Source organism: Lactuca sativa, chromosome 9 (genome assembly GCF_002870075.4).
Source record: "Lactuca sativa cultivar Salinas chromosome 9, Lsat_Salinas_v11, whole genome shotgun sequence".
NCBI classification, from domain to species: Eukaryota; Viridiplantae; Streptophyta; class Magnoliopsida; order Asterales; family Asteraceae; genus Lactuca; species Lactuca sativa.
The window spans coordinates 217,941,188-217,963,439 of NC_056631.2; the positions used below are offsets into that span (position 1 = coordinate 217,941,188).

The following is a 22,252-nucleotide window of genomic DNA, read 5'->3' on the forward strand; positions in this document are numbered from 1 at the left end:
TACAGATCGATGATTAATATTAATCTACTCCGATGATTGTGATACAGTTTTACTAGGATTAGTTTTGAAACACTTGATGTATTGATTTGATGGTTATATAAATGAAAATTTTTGCTACTATTTTTGGGATGTTACAAGATTCAAAAGAACTTTGAGACGGTTGGGGCATTCGACATGGCCCATGAGTTCAAGGAATGTTTCAAGAACAAGCCAGACAAAAGCGGTTTGATATAGAAACCCTAATGGGATGTAAGTTGCAGGAGGGAGCAAATTTCAGTGTACATGTACTAAACAAATCATACATTGACAAACTAGAGTCATTACACTTTTCATTTGGTCAGGGGTTGGCTACAGATATTGTCATCAACTTGCTGACCGGTTCATATAAACAATTCATCCTTAGTTTTAATATAAACAACATATAAAAGACCATCATGGAGTTGTATGGAAAGTTAAAGACTGTTAGAACTAACATGGCCACACCTACAAACTCTAGCTCCACCACTCATGTATTGGATATTAGGGAGGAAAATATAAAGAAATAGAAATCCAACAGTCCTAAGGAGAAAAAGAAGTGTATCGTTAAGGAACCCACCACTAACCTAACATCAAGGGAAAAAGAAAAGCTGACTATGAGATACTTCCTTCATACAATCCTGATGAGGCAATATTTCCGCTGCAAGAAACAAGACTAGGGAGGAATAATTGCCTAATATATGTAGAAGAAATGAAGAAGCTACAAGACAAAGACAATGGCATAAATATATCTTAACACCATAGGAATATTAATTCTAACTCCTACGTATTGGACTTGGGATGCAATACTAACATTTATAACTCTTTCACCAAAGGAATAGAATACCTTCGGCCCTAATGCACAGTTCCTATTTAAAAATCTCTTGAAAATACGATTTTGAATGTGGTTCACAACCGACTTCACATCATTCCTAAAACTAAGTCAAAAGTTACTTAACACAATTAATGAGTAATTTCATGATGAAATTCATTAATGTGTATGTCAAAAGTCACTTGATATATGTGAGGGATAATTTCCAAAGTGACATTTGAAAAAATTAGAAAGGACCATCGTGGAATCGCATGGCAAGTTAAAGACCACTAAAACTAACATGGCCAAGCCTAGAAACTCTAGCTCTACTACTAATGTACTGGCTATCAAGGAGGAAGACATCAAGAAGAAGAAAGTCGGTCATCCCAAAGAAAAAAGAAAAGTTATAGTTGGGACACCCAATTCCAACCCTAACTTCAAGGGCAAAAGAATGTTCACTATGGGATCTTCCTTTAAACAATCTTGATGAGGCAATATGTTTCCGGTACAAGGTAGGGAAATATATCTAGAATAATTTAAGAAGCTACAAGAGAGAGGATGTAGCATAAATATATTCATAACACCATATGAATATTAATTCCAACTAATGATTATTGGACTCGTGATGTAATAATAACATTTGTAAGTCTTTCATCAAAGGCATAGAGTACCAACGACCCTAATGCTCGGTTACTATTATAAAATCTCACAACAATGCAAGTTTGAATGTGATTCACAACTGACTTCACATAATGACTAAAACCAAGTCAATAGTTACTGAATGTAAGTAACAATTGAGTTCATGATGAAATTCGTGAATGTGTGACGTCTGGTCACTTGATATGTGCGAGGGAATTGAATATGGCAATTTCCGGTACAAAAGAAGTGAAATATATGGTATTCATATTTTCACCGTTGTTAAAACCCAACTAAAAACATCTAATAACCAACTATATTTAGATCAGATCGGTTCTAAAATTTCAATATGCAAATGGGTCAATTGATTTTTAAATAGTAGTTCGTACCCATTAAAATTTTCGAAAGACTGTGATCCAGTGCTATTAGGAGCCGACAAAAATGTGCTTTTCCACCAAAGGTTTCAAATAATACATACATAGCAAATGCAACAACTGATTTCACAATTTGTTTATTTATTTATTAAAAAGAAAACATACATTACAATTTACAAATGCAACGACTGATTACACAATTTGACTATTTATTTATTCAACGTTTGACGAAAATTAAGACAATATAATTAAAATAATAAGCAACTAAAACTTACTATAATCTATGTGCCGTTGTTAATTAAACACCAACAAATGGATATATCTCATATCTAATATTACAACTTGCACCAAGAACCCTTCCGCCACGTTTCCCGTCACAACAACTTGGAAGTTCACTGATCGCACCATCCAAACAAGTCTTGCAATCAACACTTGAAAGATCCCTGGTACATTGAACCAACCCATAAAGCTTTTGTAAACCGTCAAGGTCTAAGGCCCCAGCAGCATACATTTTTGGATCATTGTAAGCCGTGTTTGACAAACCACTCAACAATCTCTTGGTTTCTGCATTGAATGAGCTTGGATCACTTACGTTGTTTAAGTTCCACATGTACAAGCGATTCTGATTGTCTATCTGACCAAGGAAGTCATTACTGGAATATTTTAAGAGACACTGGTCATACCATATGATTCCAGCCTTGTTACTTGGGCAGCGTCTGCGAATTTCAGCACTTGCGTTGACAACACAAGTCATGCAGTCTTTTTGTGAGACATCACCCCGACAAAGGGAAAGACCAGAGGTATGAGCTTCGTATTGCCCCATCGACCCCATTCCAAAGCCATTTGGAGAGGTTTTGTAGTATAACTCCCCCATGAGTTTGTTGAGGCTATGTTCGTAAGGACTATAACGGGTAAAGTTACCTGAAGTAGTAGAACAAATGTGGTACAGTGGAGCATCCCCAATAACCATTTGGACAAAGTGAAGGAATAAAAGAACACAGACGATGAAAATATGGTTTGAAGAAGACATCTTGTTGGATGAAGGATGAGTTTTGATGTTGTAGGTTATGCATGCTCTATTTATAGGGAAAAGGGAAAAACCTAAAAACATATACGTGGTTATATTTGACAATTTCAGGCGATGAAGCTTTCAATTGTTCTATGGATTTTATTTGAACGTTCCAACGTTTTCATTTCTCTGTTAAATAATTAAAAACCCTGTCCATTTTGACTAAAAGAATAAGTCAATTGATCAGATAATTTAAAGTTATGTCTTGGGACCGCTTCTGAACAATCCTAAGAACCATATATGCGTCTACCTTATTGTATTGTTAATTAGCTGAAACTTTCCTAGTAAACAATACATACACAAATTCATGGTCATATCCCTGAGTTCCTTTATTTTAGTAAAAATTTTAATTCAAAATTATGATAACAGAAAGCAATACCACCTTCTGGTGTATCTGGATTTCTTCCGTAAGTAGTTCCTCGGTGTTTTGATACGATGTCGAATTGTGGTCTAGTTGGAGTTATCAAATTCATCGGCTTTCAAGCTAAATGTCTTCATAACGATAACTTATTAGATGATGCAAACTTTTCTTTTTCGTTAATACCGAATAGATAATTAGACCGATTCATTTTCTCGTCTAAGCCTTTTATGGCAGCATCTCTCTGCTAGCACCTTCGTAATTTTATAATCTTTTCACTACAAGGAAATGAGCAATTAGTGGCGACAAAAGTCGCCGGTAAAGGGTCGAGGAGTCGCCGCAAAAGCTAATAGCGGCGACACGTCGCCGGTAAAGAGTCGCCACTATTGATCAAATTGTCGCCGCTAAAGACAAATGTCGCCGCTAATGCACCTGTCGCCGGTAATACTCAGTGTCGCCGCTAAAGAGTATGTCGCAGGTAATACTTATGTCGCCGGTAATAGGGTCGCTGGTAATAATGTTTTTCATTTTTTTTTTATATTAGCAATTTTGGGTATAATTAATTCCAAATACTGTTATAACTAATTCTATACCAAAAATTACATAACAACGTCAAATTAAATACCAATTACGGTTATATTTAATTTAATACCAAAATAAAATAACCAAAAGTTTGACAATTATAACAAGTAGCAAAGTAAGTTTTACAATTCTAACAAGTAGCAAAGTGTGACAACAAGTATAACATAAAAATAAAGCTCCTCCCTACATATCATCATCTTCGTTCCCATCATTTCCTCCTTGATTATTCTGTGATTGAAAAAACGAATATAGTTCCTCCTTACATGCCGGGTCGTTGAGTAATGCCCGAAGATTTTCCAACTACATAATAAATAACAACATATATAAATTATAAGTTAAATTATCAAACATAAACAAAAACTACCAAAGTACCTTACTATTTCTTGCACTTAAATACAAGATATACCAAATGTACATTGTTATTTATTGCACTTGGGACGAAAACACAATTACCAAATCCACATGCATTTTATGACACCAAATTACATTGCTATTTTTAAACTAAGACAAAAAAATCAACGTACATTGTTAATTCTTGCACATGGGACAAAAACTCAAATACCAAAGCTTTTAGCAAATACTCACCACAAAACCAAAATGACTAAATCAACATACATTTTATGATGTCAAACTACATTTTTATTTTTAAACTAAGCCAAATAACCAAAGTACATTGCTATTTCTTGCATTTGGGACAAAAACCCAATTACCAAAGCTTTTAGCAAATAATCACCACAAAACCAAAATGATCAAATCAACATGTATTTTATCGCTATTTTTAAACTAAGACAAAAAAACCAAAGTACATTGCTATTTGTTGCACTTGGGACAAAAAACTAATTACCAAAGCTTTTAGAAAATAATCACCACTAACAAAAATTACCAAATCAACATGCATATATTGAAATTAAATAATCTTGTTTTACCTGTGACGGTTGTGATGATTGTGGTGGTGGTTGGGACGGCTGTGAAATCGGTGGGAGAGCAGAAGGTTTACGGCCGATGCCTCTGATATGGCCACGTCGCTCTCCTAATACTTTCTCAAAAGCGGCCCTTTCTTGAGCGGGTGTTAACTCACTTTCACCTTGGTTTTGTTCTAAGAGCTCTTCGACTAACCGATTATGTAATTCCCAAAAGTAACAATTAAGTATAAATAAACATTTAATTATATGATAAAATTATAATTACATATTGTTGTTCCGCCTCAGCAGTAACAAACACACCATCCCTATCGGTATGAGCTTTGCGAAACGTTTCCACTTTCTTAAGGTTTTGTTTAACTTTAAAAATTAGATTATATTTTAAATAAATAATTACATGTATTGTACGTTACCTTCTTATAGCAAGCACTGCTATACGAGCTCGACCCCCCACGATTCACGTTTGTTTGCATTTAACGAACTTTTTTGTTCCTGTCTGAAGCAATTATGCGTTCGTCCGTTTTGGAAATACTCAACTGCTTTCTTCCAGTTATCAACCTCCATACCCTCTGGAGGGTTGGCTAATGCTCTCGGGATATCTTCATACCCTCTGACTAACATAAAATATTCTTTTGCGTCAGCTTTACATTCTCGATAACCTTTTAACAAAGCGGCATGAAAACTCTCTGTCAACATATTTAATGCTTGTACATCCTGATACATCTGATCCAAATCAAACTTCGTCTACAAAAAAAATTAACCAAGTATAAAACCAATCATAGTTAACCATATAAAATATTTTTTAATAAATAATTACCCCGAAATGTTGTAATACGGTGCCCTTTATTATAGGGGAAACTTTTTTCCAAGTCCATTTATCAAAAGGGACCATCTGCCACATTGTTTTTCAACTTCTCGTGAAAACATATCTTTTGGCTCTCCTACGGGATCATATGTTATATCCCTATCATATACCATGCTAATCGGTTTGCCATGGTTCCGTAAGAGTGCTTTTTCAAGCTTTATATTTTTGGCTTTGCCTCGGACTTTCCTACGTGCACGTTGCTCAACTACAAATATAATTAAAAATTATTAGAAAAAGTATTTAATTTATAATAACTAAATAAAAATAGTAAATAAAAATTCATTATAAGACTTACGGTCCTGCTCGTGATTACCAGCACCTTTACCACCTGGGAGAGGTGGATCCTCAGGTCCATCACCCCCGTGTCCACGACCTATAACAGCAGCCATGGTATACACAAACAAAGGCCTAGAAATAGTAATTTAAAAAAAATTAGTAATAACACCAAAAATTAGCTAATTTTGAATTATTCTAGAAATAATAATCAAAACTTGGAATATATTCATCACCAAAATTGTGAGTTGCTAATCACAAATTTTGGTAACTGTAACCTTTTTCCCCTTGTATTCCGGGTTCCTCTACAAATATATTCATCACTAAAGTTGTAATCTAAGTAAGACACATATGTTGCGATGGAATATACTATAATTCTGAAAATCTGTTAATTGAATATAAAATTATAATAACATACAAATGTAGGTCCACCAATGGGAAATGAATACGAATTTAAAGAACTATCTACAATGGATAATTGGATATCCATAAACACGTGGACAAAACTTTGGGATAATTTATTTTAAGAACAAAATCATCAACCTTGGTTATATATCCTTTATTCAAATTATGTATTTCATCTACAATGGATAATTGGATATCCATTCTGAAATTTTGATGTATTTCATCTGCTTCGTATATAAATATTTCTCAATTGAACCTTTACTCAAATTATGTAATAACATTTTTTTCATTCCGACATTGAAAAAAATTATATTGGAAATCAAAGAAATGGTAGAAATCAAGGAAATGGTGGTGGTGGAAATAGAACCTCTGTGGTGGAAATCAAAGAAATGGCGCAGTGGTGGCGCTAGTCGCCGGTGGTTGCCAGAAAATTCAATCAACAACTCAAATTACCACCATAAAATTCAATCAACAACTCAAATTGAAATTTTTTTGCAATTAATAACTAAAGAAAGCTAAAATCAATGTTACAAGACAAAAGGGAAATGAATCTTTTGCTGGAAATACCTATTGTTACCGGAAAGTAGTGGGTGTCGCCGGAAACGTAAGGAGCCTCACCTGTCAATGTCAACTTTGACTGCAGGTATCTTCTTCTATGAGGCTGGAATCCTTAATCTTGGTTTTTCCGGAGGGGGTCAGCTGTGAATCGATGAAGAAGATGGTAGAAAAAACACAGCAGCAACGCGAGATGGAAGCAAACAGAAGAGAAAAGGAAAAGGGCGTCGATTTTTTTGGTTAACTGCGGCGACACATTTACCAGCGACAATTTTGGCTTTAGCGGCGACTTCCCTCAATACCGGCGACACTTAGGAGGGAAACATTTACGCGCCAGTTTTTCAACAATTAGCGGCGACTCAGTTAGGTCTTTAGCGGCGACTTTTGTCGCCGGTATTGCTTTTGTGCATTCCTCGATTATCCTCGCCATTGGATTAGAAACACAATCGAACGGTCTTAATTTACCAAAACGTGAAAGCGCCGATCCGTGTCATGAATCATTAGCGGCGACAATTTGATGTGTCGCCGCTAAAAGTATGTGTCGCCACTATTGGCGTCGCCGCTAATGACTATATTTCTTGTAGTGTTTTTTGTAAAATGCAAACAAAGAAGCTTAAGTACAAAGGATTAAAATCGATGGATGTCAAATTACAATAACAAACAAGCTAGTCCAATGAGCAAGCAATTAGTTGTTTATGCAACGTTCTAAATGGGAAGAGGCAAAAATGGGTATATAATTAGACCGATTCCTTTTGTCGTCTAAGCCTTTTATGGCAGCATCTCTCTGCTTTTCCAAACGTACTTTGTTTTTAACGTTTTTTATATTCATCGAACCGTTAACTTTCATTTAGATTACTTTGTGTAAAGAGTTATATATTATATTGAATTTATAAAAAAGTTTATATTCTATTATCTTCAAAGGTGAAAACGGTGAGTTATAATATATATATATATATATATATATATATATATGTGTGTGTGTGTGTGTGTTACCTATAATTATTATGGTACCGTATTACTATTGCAACTTTTACTATAATTTAATTTCATATTTGCACGTCTATTTCTCTTGGTTAGTTTATGAATGTTCATGAATGATATATTAATCTAATTTTATTCTAGGAAAACTTTTTAGAGGACAAAAGTACATATTTTTTACAAGATATATTATTCAATAAATATTTTCGACAGTATCCATTCTTAAAAGAATGTAGTTTTAATTTTAGGTATTTGAAAAGAATACACATTGTTTTTTACAGAATATATATATATATATATATATATATATATATATATATATATATATATATATATATATATATATATATATATATATATATATATATATATATATATATATATATATATATATATATATATAGAACAAACAAGAAAAACTAAAAGTTAAGAACCATTTAGAAACCATTTTCATTAAGGGTATTTTTGTTTATTTATGTAACACCCGGTCCATTGCAGGAAAATTCCTTCCATTTTATTCTAAGATTTGGTGTTAGGTGTGTATCTACGTAGGGCGTAGATAACCTTCTACGCATTGCGCAGAAGGGAATCTTGAAGGCGGGATTTAATAATCTAGACATAGCGAACATCTGAGTACACATGACGTACTTTCCCAGCGCCCAAACCATAATGTCGGTGTTTTGAGCCCTATTTAAAGGCTCTAATCCCCTTGTGGTCCTTCCATTCTAAGCCTCCATTCCCCCAAACGTTTCCTTTGAAACCCTAATTCCATTTTTGGTGCTTTGTTAGCATAAAGAGTGATTTTGTGTGCTTTTGAAGAAAGAATAAGGTGGTGGAGTTTCTTAGAATGTAACACCGATAGTTTTCAAATAAAATTTTCATTTAAAATCGCATAATCCTCATAACACATTTCACAAAAATCTTGTTTATTTAATTTACAAATCGCAACTCCATAATTGTTTGATTAAAATCTAGGATCCTCAAAACATAACTCTTTCACTAGCGTGTACAATCAAGCCGGTGCCTTCCCGCGATCCGGAGAAAACCTGAAACACATAACACATAACAAGGTAAGCAAGAAGCTTAGTGAGTTCCCTAAAATACCACACATATCTCCTTAGCCACTCGAGGCTATAACACAATAAGACCCTCCGGTCAATGTGTCTCAGTGGGACCCTCCGGTCCCATAACTCGGGTGGACCTTCCGGTCCTAACTCAATAAGCATAGAATAATACTCAGCATGAATCACATAGACATAATGCAAGATATCACAGTACTCAATATAAACACATAAGACCCTATCATCACGTAAGAATTACCACTATAAGTACAGTATAGTGAGAAGAGTCACCTTGCACGCAAGCAAGCAATTATCCTCGAACTCGAATCTCGAACTAGCCACCGCCTAACACATAGGGTAAATATCTCTAATTAATACTCGATTCTTGACTCTAAGTAACCAAATATTATTCTTCTCTCAAAATCTTGAATTACATAAAAGACCATTTTACCCCCCCCCCCCCCCACCATGGTCTCCATTACCCATGTTGACCAAACCCTAAAGTCAACAGAAGTCAAACTCGAGTCAACAATCCGCGTTTTGCACTCTTGTGACTCGTCGAGTCCCCTCGTTTCATTAGAAGTCTCAAGAAAGTCCAGATCAACTCGTCGAGTTGACCCCCAACACGCCGACTTATTGCACGATCAAGCTCATCGGGACAACCCTCACCAACTTGTCAAGTCAGGCTATAGACTCGGCGAGTCCCTTCAATCTGACTTCTCGTTCAGAAGATTTAAGGCAGATCTATATCTCCAAACACTAGATCTACCATCCTAAGGCTCGATTGTCACGTAAAGCTTCGATCGTTACACTCATGCATGGTGGTTTTGCTCCAAACTACCAATACATGTTCTCATAAAGTGTTACACACCATACTCCTCATATATATGAATAAAGTTAGGACTTTTGGGCTCTAGGTACCTCACAAGGTCCAGATATGAGGTTTAAACCTCTACATAACTTAGTATTCTCGAAATCCCAAATAATGTGATGAAAACCCTAACTTCTTAACTCATGAGATTTAACCAAATAAAGGGAAAGGTTCAAGCTTTTTACCTTCCTCTTGAAGCTTTGGACAAAATGGCATAAACCCCAACAACTCCTTCTTGTTCCTTGATGAATAAACTCCTCTTCCTCCTCAAAGATGCACTAAAATCCTTCAAGGCTAGCTTAGAGACTCTCTTAGCTCACTACACTTGTTTGGGGTTTCACACAGAAGGGTTAGGCAGTTGGTGAGGCAGAAATGGGGCATAAGTTCCTTTATATAGGCCCCCATCCTAGGAAATTAGGGTTTCTCTACCCAACACCTACTTGGCGAGTCGGCTCTCCAACTCGTCGAGTCCATTCATTAATCTGGCACGGACAACTCTGTTGGATTAGTGTCTAAGGTTGTAACTATATTTGGTTAGTACTTGACCCAGTTGTGCATGGTCCTTTTGGGTTGCCTTCACCATAGCAACTTGACAGGGTGATTTATAAAGAGAGATTAATATATTATGAGAATAATATATTAAAGGAATAATAATTGATTGATATGAGTCATAAATTAATTAAGAATTAATTTGGTGACTTAAAGAGGTTAATTGAATAGAGGGGCATAAACTGTCAAATGTATGATAGTTGTGGTTTTGGGCTATGAATCCTTATGGATATTAGGGTGGACGAATTTTAGGGTTATGATATCTTAAAATCGTCCAAGCCTCATATCTAGGAGGATCTTTGGATTGCTTAGGGCCTAAGTTATTCAATTAGGGTTAAGGGTGTAACCCTAGTAGCTCATAGTATAAATAGACCCTGTGGGTGAGGGAAATCGGCCACTCATGCAAGAAAGAAACCCTAGAGCCGATTTCCTCACCTCTCCTCTCTCTCAAATCATCCTCTTGCTAGTTGGTGTTTGTAAGCCATTAGAGGAGTACCAGTTATGACTCTAAGCTACAAGAACAAGAAGTTTCAAACAAGCAACTTAAGGTATTCTTCTAGATATGATTTCATATGTTATGATTATTTTTGTTTACACTAGATCTATAATTGTAACCCTTGGATACATTGCATGTTCAATTAGAGAAACCAAAATCCAAGCATTAGGGTTTGCCTGTGCACATAGGAAAGTTCTTATGGCTCAAACCCATCAAACTCGACTCTACTCGACGAGTTGGACTCACAACTCGTCGAGTCACTCCATAAATCTCAAAAATTAAACATACAATAATAAACCTGAAAGTCTGAATGTTACAATTCTCCCCCATTTGAATTAGATTTCGCCCTCGAAATTGCTTCTCAATGTCACCTAGATTGAACCCAACAACCCGAAAAGTACCACCGAAAAGATCTCATACCACACCGCTAACTTCCTCCATGGACACCTGAAACCAAACAGGAAATCCCAAACCCGGAAGAGGACATACCCTTATGTCGCTACGATACCCCATCTGACTCTCCAAAATCTGGAAACCGACAGTCACGATATAACAACGTAAATTTCAAACCATTTTTTTTTCATTTTCAAACATATTAAACACATGTCTCATCTCCCAAAAATCTCAAGTATCATCATTAACACATTTTATATCAAAAGTTGTTTATCACAAAATCCAGGATCCTCCAAAAACATGTCTCCAATACGAGTGGGTGTACAATCAAGCCGGGACTTTCCCGCAATCAACAGAAGTACCTGAAACACATTAACACATAACACGGTAAGCACGAAGCTTAGTGAGTTCCCCAAATTACCATACACAACTCAGTAGCCACTCTAGGATATAACTCAATAACACCCTCCGGTCTGTGTGTCTTTGTGGGACCCTCCGGTCCCAACCCAGTAAGCTCATCATAAAGATACTCAACATAAATCACAAAGACATAATTCAGAATATCAAATGCACATATAAGCAAAATAAACATCTCAATCACACAGAGGTACTACTCATGGTATGTAGAGTGAGAAGACTCACCTTGCAAGAAATCAGCAAATCTCGAACTCAAATCACCGTTCTAGCCTCCGCCAAACATACACGACAACTATCCCTAATTAATCACGGCTCTCAAGAGGCTACACTAAGAAAAGGGCAAAAGACCATTTTACCCCTTAATGGCCATAAATGTCCATAAATTGACCAAACCCTAAAAGTCAACCAAAAGTCAACGGCAGGTAGTACGCTACGCGTACTACCTGCCGTTGACTTTTGTCACACCCCAAAACCAAGAACGGCGGAAACGTTCTGGTGCGGAGGACGTCATGTAAAGTATCACAACACAGTAAATGTAAATAAGCAAACAACATCATCCATTGCATTAAATATATAATTTTAATACAAGCGTGTTCTGTACAATTTTAGACACCAAAAATATAACGTAAATCAAAATAATAATATGATGAGTCTTGAATGCGCTCCATCTTCTCAAGATCTGGCATCGGTACCTGTCAACTGATGACCTGAGAATACAAGTTATTTTGAAAGAGTTTATCAGCATTAAGCTGGTGAGTTCATAAGTATTTTAGTGTCGGTGTTTGTTATCAAAAACGTTTGAACGTGTCTCAAGTATAAGTTTGTAAAATGTATGTAAGTGTTTGTAAAAGTTTGAATCTCTCAGAAAAACCTATATTTTCTATTAAAGTAACCTTCTACCAAGGCTTAACTGTTTTGCATGTTCGTTTGTTGTAAAAGTGTGTAATTTCCCAAGTGCAACTATCTTTTAACAAAATATAGTTTGTACATTAAAGTTCAAGTGAGGTTATCACAAAAAAATATGTAATGGGTAAATCATTGTAGTACTGTAGCTTAGTTTTATAGTAACTACTGCTGTACTAACTACCTTAAACCGGATTTATATTAAGGTATAATGTGATAATTGCACCATACTATCGATTGATAACAACGACAATAAGAACGGTCGTGATAACGGAATGACGTTTGGCACCCGCAGACCTGCAGGTCCGGCTGTAGCTAGCAGTAAGGTGTAGGATAGTCAATCCAGTATAGATCTATACGCAAACTCAACGCTCTCCCTCCAAGAGAATTCTGGCTACAACTCGGGCCATGACATTTAAGCCATGCTCTGATACAGTGGATCACAATTGTTAACGTATTAATGTAAGGGTACTGTTTCTCGTTCTAGTATAGTTGTATATGTTCTCTTCCTAATATAGTTGTATATGTTCTCATAGTATAGTAATGTATAGACTCATGAATGAACTGACTCATTGATCTAACAGTTGTAATAGTATGATCCTGTGTTACCCCGATGGTAACTTACTAATGGTGTGTCTAGTATGTATGAATATGGAAGTACTTTTATGTCTATATATGTATATTTGATATATAATTAATATTGAAACGACCTTCGGATGGTCACCCGAAATCCCACCAAACCACATCCAAATCGAGAAAAAGGAAATAGGGCGGATGGCCTTCCTAAGCCCTTTAAACATTATTTATACATCTATAGATATATGGGCATGCAATTTATAATATAAAAGCATAAAAAAGTTTTTATAAGACATTTGAAACATAAGTATTATTTTAAGAAAAGATTGACTTGATGTCAATCTATAAAACAATTTGAAGGCATAGGTTTGATAAAACAGTTTAAGTATAAGGAACATTTGTTTGAATCACAGTTGTCAATAAGTTTGAAAAGTAAAAGGGTTTGTAAAACATTTTGAAGTAAAACAGTTTGAACAGTGATAAAATCACTGGTTTCCCTAGTTATTAATCACATGTGATTAATGCAATCACATGTGATTGAAGCAATAACTATAAGTATTTAACTTGTATTCCCCCCCCCCATAGGTATTTAAAACATTTAAAATCATTTCAAAGGTTGATTAAAGGGGTATGAGCTCACTTGAAAGTTTGAAGATAGCGAGATGGAAAACCGGGCAGAGTTTCGTCTTAAGAAACGGATTTTTCTCGGGATTCTCGGGAATCTCGGGAGTAAAATCGACCCTCAGGACTTGAGCAAAAAGACCAGAGCTTCGGGTTTGAACGGGCACGAAAATCGAGGCAAGATCGTGAGAGAAAGGAGAGAGATGGGGTGATTTTCCCGGAACCCTCACATTTCTATTTATAGGGGGTCTGAGAAGCCTCGGTACGCGGGGCGTACGCTCGTACGCAACGCGTACGCGTACGTCATGCATGAGCGAGTACTCGACTGCCTCGGCTTCGGATGGGACGGATCGGATGGGACGGGTCGGACGGGGCGGGTCGGATGGGGCGGGTCGGAAGCTTCGCATAGGGGGACGTGGACGATCCGAGGCCCTTGATCTGAGTACGCGAGGCGTACGAAGGTACGCAGGGCGTACTCCGGTCCTATCCGATGACTCCCCTTCGGATAATACCGGGAGTTTATAATTAAATTTATATTTATTTTAAATAAACTTCTAAAATTCATATCTCCTTCATACGAACTCCGTTTTTGACGTTGTTTATATCCACGCGAAGGTGAGACTAAGATCTACAACTTTCGTTTAGATTCTATTGGCAAATTATGAAGTTATTTTTATTATTTATTTAATAAAATGGCGTGATTAAGGAATTTCTTCAAAAATTCATAACTTCCTCATCCGAAGTCAGATTTGGACGTTCTTTTTATGTACGCTCACGGTTTGAGGTTATCTATAAATTTCATTTAGATACTTAAGGCTAAAAACTATTGTATTGAAACTTCGCATTTTTCGTTTAATCACTGTTGCCGGTTTTGCCGAGAATCTTTGGTTGTTCATAACTTCTTCGTTATAACTCGGATTTTAGGGTTCTTTATATGTACGAAAACCTTGATACGATTCCTACTACTTTATTTAACCCAAATAAGATTTTAGGAAAGTTATATTTTGACCTAGATTTGATTGGTTTTACATTACATTGTCTTGAAATATCGGGTTGTCACAACTTTTAGGGTTTGGTCAATTTATGGAACTACACGTACCAGCTCACTACGTTGGGCGTACTCGGCGGCCATGCAGGCATCGAGGATGCGCGACCCTTATGCTGCACGTACTGGAGTTATGCCCGGCGTACGCTCCAGTTTAACTGTAACACCCCGAATTTAGAAGACCTACAAAGGAAAGAAAAGCTCAAAATCAGGAAGTGACTCGTCGAGTTGATGGGATGACTCGAGGAGTAGGAGCGTGATTTGGGTCGCGGGTTAAGTGACCTACTTGACGAGTCAAAGGATTGACTCGATGAGCTGGTCAGGGTTTGGGAAACCCTAAATACGGTCCTTGTACCCTATTTAAAGAACATTATAACACTCCATCAGCCTCCTTAATGCTCTCTCAAGACCAGAATGAAACGCTAGTGCCTTCCATGAAACGCTAGTGCCTTCCACGAGTTCAAAGGAGAACTCGGCATGTCAGATGAAGAAGGATCCCAAAGTGTTGGAGGCATACTCGACGAGTTCTAGGAGAACTCAACAAGTATGATCGAAGTCCAGAAGTAACCTGTGAATTATGGGACTCGACAAGTTGATGAGTCAACTCGGTCAGTTGAAGTCAACTCAGAGCGTTAACTTAGACCGTTGACTTTGATCTGGTTTGAATTTTGAGGGTATTGAGGTCTAAGTGTTATTTTGGGTAATAATAGTTCGGGGAGCAAAAGGATCAGCAGTTCAGGAGTCGCCTGATAGCAGTCAGAAGTGCTCAGCTAGTCTTCAGCAGTGCAAGGCGAGTCTCCTCACGGTTTGTATGGGTCTAAGGCACCTATGTCGGCCCATTATGTTTATGTTTTATGTATAGTAGGAAGACCCAAGGGTTAGCCCTAGGCACTTATTGTATATGTTCCGGGTTTTGACCTGATGTCGGGCAAGGCCCGAGGAAGGTTAGAATGCTAGAGGTCTTTGTGATTCTTGCATGAGTAGGTATGATAAGTTTAGGACCGGGGATCCGATGTCGGGGTAAGCCTGTAGTATATTTGAGGATAATATGTCTCCGGGTCGGGGGCCCGATATCGGGGCAATCCCAAGGAAGATTCTTATGTTGTATGTTAGATTATACTTGTTGTGTCTGTGATATTTGTATGTGTCTGGTTGGGAGGTGAGTATGGGCAAGGTCCTGTATCTCATCACTAGCTGAGTATGGATGGCGTTCCATATCTCAACATTAGCAAAGTAGGGACGAGGCCTATGATAGGAAGGGAGTGACTGTGTGCGGGGGCCCGTATCTCACTACTAACAGGAGTATGGACAGGGTTCCATTACTTCAGTAGGAGGACAGGGGAGAGGCCCTAATTAGGCTAGGCCTTAGATTAGGGAACAGTTAAAAAGTGTTTATTTAGTATTATGCTATTTCATTGTATGCATGTGGATAGCGGGCGAGGCCTGGAGGCAGGCGAGCCTAAAAGAGAAAGATATGTATATCGAGCGGGGCTCGATGCCAGGTGGGACACGATGCCAAGCGGGGCCTGATGTCAGGCAAGGCCCGATGCAGCGGGCGAGAGCCCAGTACGTGGTTATTTGTTCATGGTTATGCGTATATGGTATGTGGTAGGTTGGGGAACTCACTAAGCTTCGTGCTTACGGTTTTCAGTTTTGGTTTTAGGTATTTCTGGTAGCGAAGGGAAGAGCTCAGGGTGATCGCATGGCACACACACCAAAGGAGTTTTAGCTTGGGATGATTACTCTAATAAAATGAACTAGTGTTTTGAAATGATACTCTGTTGTATTATATAATCCTTAGTTATGGTTGAAATGACTTAATAATTATAGTTTTATTAATGTTTTAAAAAGAAATTTTTGGCCATGGTTTTTGGGATGTTACATTAACCCTTCTCACTCGTTTGGTCTTAATCAGTTAAGACCTTGGCTCATATTACAGATCTAGTCTCCCTAACAGCTCTTAACCCATAAATTCAGTGACTTTAAGCCTTTGCATGGCTGATATGGTCACATGCACACAAAATATTCACTCTTTTATCTCAAGAAGTTCATAACTCATGCATGGATTGATTCCAACGACCAAGATTGGATTTTTATGACATTATACCACTAATACACTCAAAATGAGGTTGGTCCTAGTCTATGGAGCTCAAGATCTCATCAAGTCTCCACCTTTTTGGAACAAAACCCTAAAATACTCTACTTTGATGATCATAACAAAAGAGTGGTAAAGTTTCAAGCTTTATACCTCTATATGAAGCTCCCAAATCAGATATGCATAAATCCATGAGCTTGGACTCCCACTCCTTCTTCTCCAAAGCTTTCTCTTCCCTTCAAGAATACACAAGAACTCTCAAAGGCTCACAAATGCACTCACAAGCTCTAAAACGAGGATTAGGGCACACTTAGGGTTTGTTGTTTGAGAAGGGTGGCCATAAATGAGGCCATCATATCCTTTATACAGGGGACTCACCCTAAATTAGGGTTTTCACTCTAGGACTAGTACGCCCAACATACCCTCTGGTACGCCCAGCGTACTAAGTGGCTTCCACGTCAAATGCACGCTTATGAGTACGCCTTGTATACTCATTCACCACCTTTTCTCAATAAAGGGCTAAAATGGACAAGTGCACACAGATTAACAGTTACAAGATATACCTGCACCTAGGATGTTACACACGACGTGACCATAGGGTTGTCACGACGTGACAAGCCAATTTAAGGAATGCATATTCGAACTAGGGTCACGACGTGACATGTATATAGTCACGATGTGACAAAAGCTGCAGCCCATACCCACGATGTGACAAAAGCTACAGCCCCATTAACTCGATTTTAGGGTTCATTATCAACCTTCACCACCCTCAAACCTCAAAAAACCCTAACTCAAATCCCTATTGGTCGTTCTTGGCTCATTTTAGTGTTTATGGTAGCTAGAAGAAGAAAAAAAATTGTGTTTTAGAATGTTGATCCAGCAAAGAAACCTCATCATTATCCTCTTGTGCACATTTTTTACCTTTGTAAGTGTCCAAGATTCAAACTTTATGCTTCTAGGTTGCTATATCTAAGTAATTGTCCCTTTATCATCAAGTTTGAGGTAGTTGAAGTGATGGAATTCCATAAAGTTGGTAACTTTATAGATCCTTGAAGCCATTTGAGTGTTATATGGTTCAGATCTAGAATTTAGTTGTGAATTGTGAGCCTTGCTTGAGTTTTGGATCATTTTCTTGGCTTTTAACCTAGGTGGGGGTAGAGGACATGCATAGAGCATGCATGTCCATAACGTTGTCATTTTTATGATCCTTTGGAGTCCCTAATAGCTCTCTAGAAAATGGGAGTTGAAAACTTAATGGATTAAGGACTCAAACCATTAAGTTGTTGTCTTAGATTGTGGTCACGACATGACAATAAGGATGTCACAACATGACGATTAAAGATCCACGATTATATTATCTTGTTGTTCTCACAACGTGAGCGAGGAGGGTTCATGTCGTGATGCTTGCCGAGTGGGTTGTCTGTAACCGAGCTAGCTGAGTTGGAGCGAGATGAGTTTGAGCGAGATGAGTTGGAATAGGGCTGAGTGAGTTCTCACAATGTGACCAAGGGGTGGTCACGATGTGAGGCTCATTGGTTGATATTGATGGAAGTTAACTTTGACTTTAACCATTGACTTGTTTAGATGGGTTGACCTTTGGTCAAGATTGATGGTTTTAGTGTGTGGATTAAGGTTGGACCTAATATGTTTTTATAGGAGTGTGGTAGTATCTTTTGCCGATCTTTGACTTGTGCTTTATCTGATTACGTGAGACATGTAAGTCTTCTCACAATATTGTATAGGATGGTTGATGTCTTTGTGACTGTTGTATATGTATGTTGGGCTGGGCCCATTTGTATGTTGGGTTGGTCCCATTTGTATGTCGGGTTGTGTCTGTTGTTTGGTATGTGGTATTTTGGTTACCTCACTAAGCTTTGTGTTTATGGTTTGTGGTTTAATCATTTTCAGGTACTTCCAGTTCCAAAAGGAATGACTCGGTTTGACTGTACAACGTCCTCTTATGATTGCGCATCGATGATTAATATTAATCTTCTCCAATGATTGTGATACAGTTTTACTAGGATTAGTTTTGAAACACTTGATGTATTGATTTGTTGGTTATAAAAATGAAAATTTTTGCTACTATTTTTGGTATGTTACAAGATTCAAAAGAACTTTGAGACAGTTGGGGCATTCGACATGGCCCATGAGTTCAAGGAAATGTTTCAAGAGCAAGCCAGACAGAAGCGATTTGATTTAGAAGCCCTGATGGGATGTAACTTGCAAGAGGGAGCAAATTTCAGTGTACATGTACTAAATGAAATCATACATTGACAAACTAGAGCAATTACACTTTTCATTTGGTCAGGGGTTGGCTACGAATATTGTCATCTACTTGCTGACCGGTTCATATAATCAATTCATCCTTAGTTCTAATATGAACAACATATAAAAGACCATCATGGAGTTGTATGGAAAGTTAAAGACTGTTAGAACTAACATGGCCAAGCCTACACACTCTAGCTCCACCACTCATGTATTGGATATTAGGGAGGAAAATATAAATAAATAGAAATCCAACAATCCTATGGAGAAAATGAAGTGTATCGTTAGGGAACCGAACGCTAACCTAACATCAAGGGAAAAAGAAAGGTTCACTATGAGATAATTCCTTCAAACAATCCTGATGAGGCAATATTTCCACTGCAAGAGACAAGACTAGGGAGGAATAATTTCCTAATATATGTGGAAGAAATGAAGAAGCTACAAGACAAAGACTATGGGATAAATATATCTTAACACCATAGGAATATTAATTCTAACTCCTAAGTATTGGACTTGGGATGCAATACTAACATTTATAACTCTTTCACCAAGGGAATAGAATACCTTCGGCCCTAATGCTCAATTTGTATTTCATAATCTCCTAAAAATACGATTTTAAATGTGGTTTGCAACCGACTTCACATCATTCCTAAAGCTAAGTCAAAAGTTACTTAACATAATTAATGTGTAAGTTCATGTTGAAATTCATTAATGTGTATGTCAAAAGTCACTTGATATGTGTGAAGGATAATTTCCAAAGCGAGATATGAAAAAATTAAAAAGGACCATCATGGAATCGCATAGCAAGTTAAAGACCGCTAAAACTAACATGACAAAGCCTAGAACCTGTAGCTCTGCTACTAATGTACTGGCTATCAAGGAGGAAGACATCAAGAAGAATAAAGTCGATCATCCCAAAGAAAAAAGCCCAAAGAAAAAAGAAAAGTTATAGTTGGGACACCCAATTCCAACCCTAACTTCAAAGGCAAAAGAATGTTCACTATGGGATCTTCCTTTAAACAATCTTGATGAGGCAATATGTTTCCGGTACAAGGTAGGGAAATATATCTAGAATAATTTAAGAAGCTACAAGAGAGAGGATGTAGCATAAATATATTCATAACACCATATGAGTATTAATTCCAACTAATGATTATTGGACTCGTGATGTAATAATAACATTTGTAAGTCTTTCATCAAAGGCATAGAGTACCAACGACCCTAATGCTCGGTTACTATTATAAAATCTCACAACAATGCGAGTTTGAATGTGATTCACAACCGACTTCACATAATGACTAAAACCAAGTCAATAGTTACTGAATGTAAGTAACAATTGAGTTCATGATGAAATTCGTGAATGTGTGACATCTACTCACTTAATATGTGCAAGGGAATTGAATATGGCAATTTCCGGTACAAAAGAAGTGAAATATAAGGTATTCAGATTTTCATCGTTGTTAAAACCCACCTAAAAACATCTAATAACCAACTATATTTAGATCAGATCGGTTCTAAAATGTCAATATCCAAATGGGTAAATTGATTTTTAAATAGTAGTTCATACCCATTAAATTTTTCGAAAGACTGTGATACAGTGCTATGAGGAGCCGACAAAAATGTGCTTTTCCACCAAAGATTTCAAATAATACATACATAGCAAATGCAACAACTGATTTCACAATTTGTTTATTTATTTATTAAAAAGAAAACATACATTACAATTTACAAATGCAACGACTGATTACACAGTTTGACTATTTATTTATTCAACGTTTGACGAAAATTAAGACAATATAATTAAAATAATAAGCAACTGAAACTTACTATAATGTATGTACCATTGTTAATTAAACACCAGCAAATGGATATATCTCATATCTAATATTACAACTTGTACCAAGAACCCTTCCGCCACGTTTCCCGTCACAACAACTTGGAAGTTCACTGATCGCACCATCCAAACAAGTCTTGCAATCAACACTTGAAAGATCCCTGGTACATTGAACCAACCCATAAAGCTTTTGTAAACCGTCAAGGTCTAAGGCCCCAGCAGCATACATTTTTGGATCATTGTAAGCCGTGTTTGACAAACCACTCAACAATCTCTTGGTTTCTGCATTGAATGAGCTTGGATCACTTACGTTGTTTAAGTTCCACATGTACAAGCGATTCTGATTGTCTATCTGACCAAGGAAGTCATTACTGGAATATTTTAAGAGACACTGGTCATACCATATGATTCCAGCCTTGTTACTTGGGCAGCGTCTGCGAATTTCAGCACTTGCGTTGACAACACAAGTCATGCAGTCTTTTTGTGAGACATCACCCCGACAAAGGGAAAGACCAGAGGTATGAGCTTCGTATTGCCCCATCGACCCCATTCCAAAGCCATTTGGAGAGGTTTTGTAGTATAACTCCCCCATGAGTTTGTTGAGGCTATGTTCGTAAGGACTATAACGGGTAAAGTTACCTGAAGTAGTAGAACAAATGTGGTACAGTGGAGCATCCCCAATAACCATTTGGACAAAGTGAAGGAAGAAAAGAACACCGACGATGAAAATATGGTTTGAAGAAGACATCTTGTTGGATGAAGGATGAGTTTTGATGTTGTAGGGTATGCATGCTCTATTTATAGGGAAAAGGGCAAAACCTACAAACATATACGTGGTTATATTTGACAATTTCAGGCGATGAAGCTTTCAATAGTTCTATGGATTTTATTTGAACTTTCCAACGTTTTCATTTCTCTGTAAAATAATTAAAAACCCTGTCCATTTTGACTAAAAGAATAAGTCAATTGATCAGATAATTTAAAGTTATGACTAGGAGTGTTGGTTCAGGTCCCAGAAAACACACACAATCACACACACACTTTAGACTCACGTAATGTAGATTTGTGTTTACTACCTTAACACCTTTCATTGATCTCACAGTTAACATTTAAATAAGATACAAACAAACTTAATCCTAAAGAAAAGGTAGCTAACCTACTTCTACGTGAAGTTTCTAAAAGCCAGGAAGAATAAGCCCATGACTTTTGACCTGGTAACTCTCACAAAACTTGTAAATAAACGAGTGAATTACAATATGCTTAACTATTGTAAACCCATGAACTG

The 22,252-nt window shown here is 37.1% G+C and overlaps 2 protein-coding genes across 2 annotated transcripts; both read right to left on the reverse strand.

The window, feature by feature from the left end:
- Nucleotides 1–2,028: 2,028 nt before the first annotated feature.
- On the reverse strand, nucleotides 2,029–2,996 carry LOC128128426 (cysteine-rich repeat secretory protein 38-like). Its single transcript, XM_052767346.1, has one exon. The coding sequence runs from the start codon at nucleotides 2,945–2,947 to the stop codon at nucleotides 2,135–2,137; it is 813 nt and encodes a 270-aa protein (XP_052623306.1). The 5' UTR covers nucleotides 2,948–2,996; the 3' UTR covers nucleotides 2,029–2,134.
- A 17,830-nt stretch (nucleotides 2,997–20,826) lies between these two features.
- On the reverse strand, nucleotides 20,827–21,738 carry LOC111882852 (cysteine-rich repeat secretory protein 38). The gene has a single exon (XM_023879224.3). The coding sequence runs from the start codon at nucleotides 21,713–21,715 to the stop codon at nucleotides 20,984–20,986; it is 732 nt and encodes a 243-aa protein (XP_023734992.1). The 5' UTR covers nucleotides 21,716–21,738; the 3' UTR covers nucleotides 20,827–20,983.
- Between the last annotated feature and the right edge of the window lie 514 nt (nucleotides 21,739–22,252).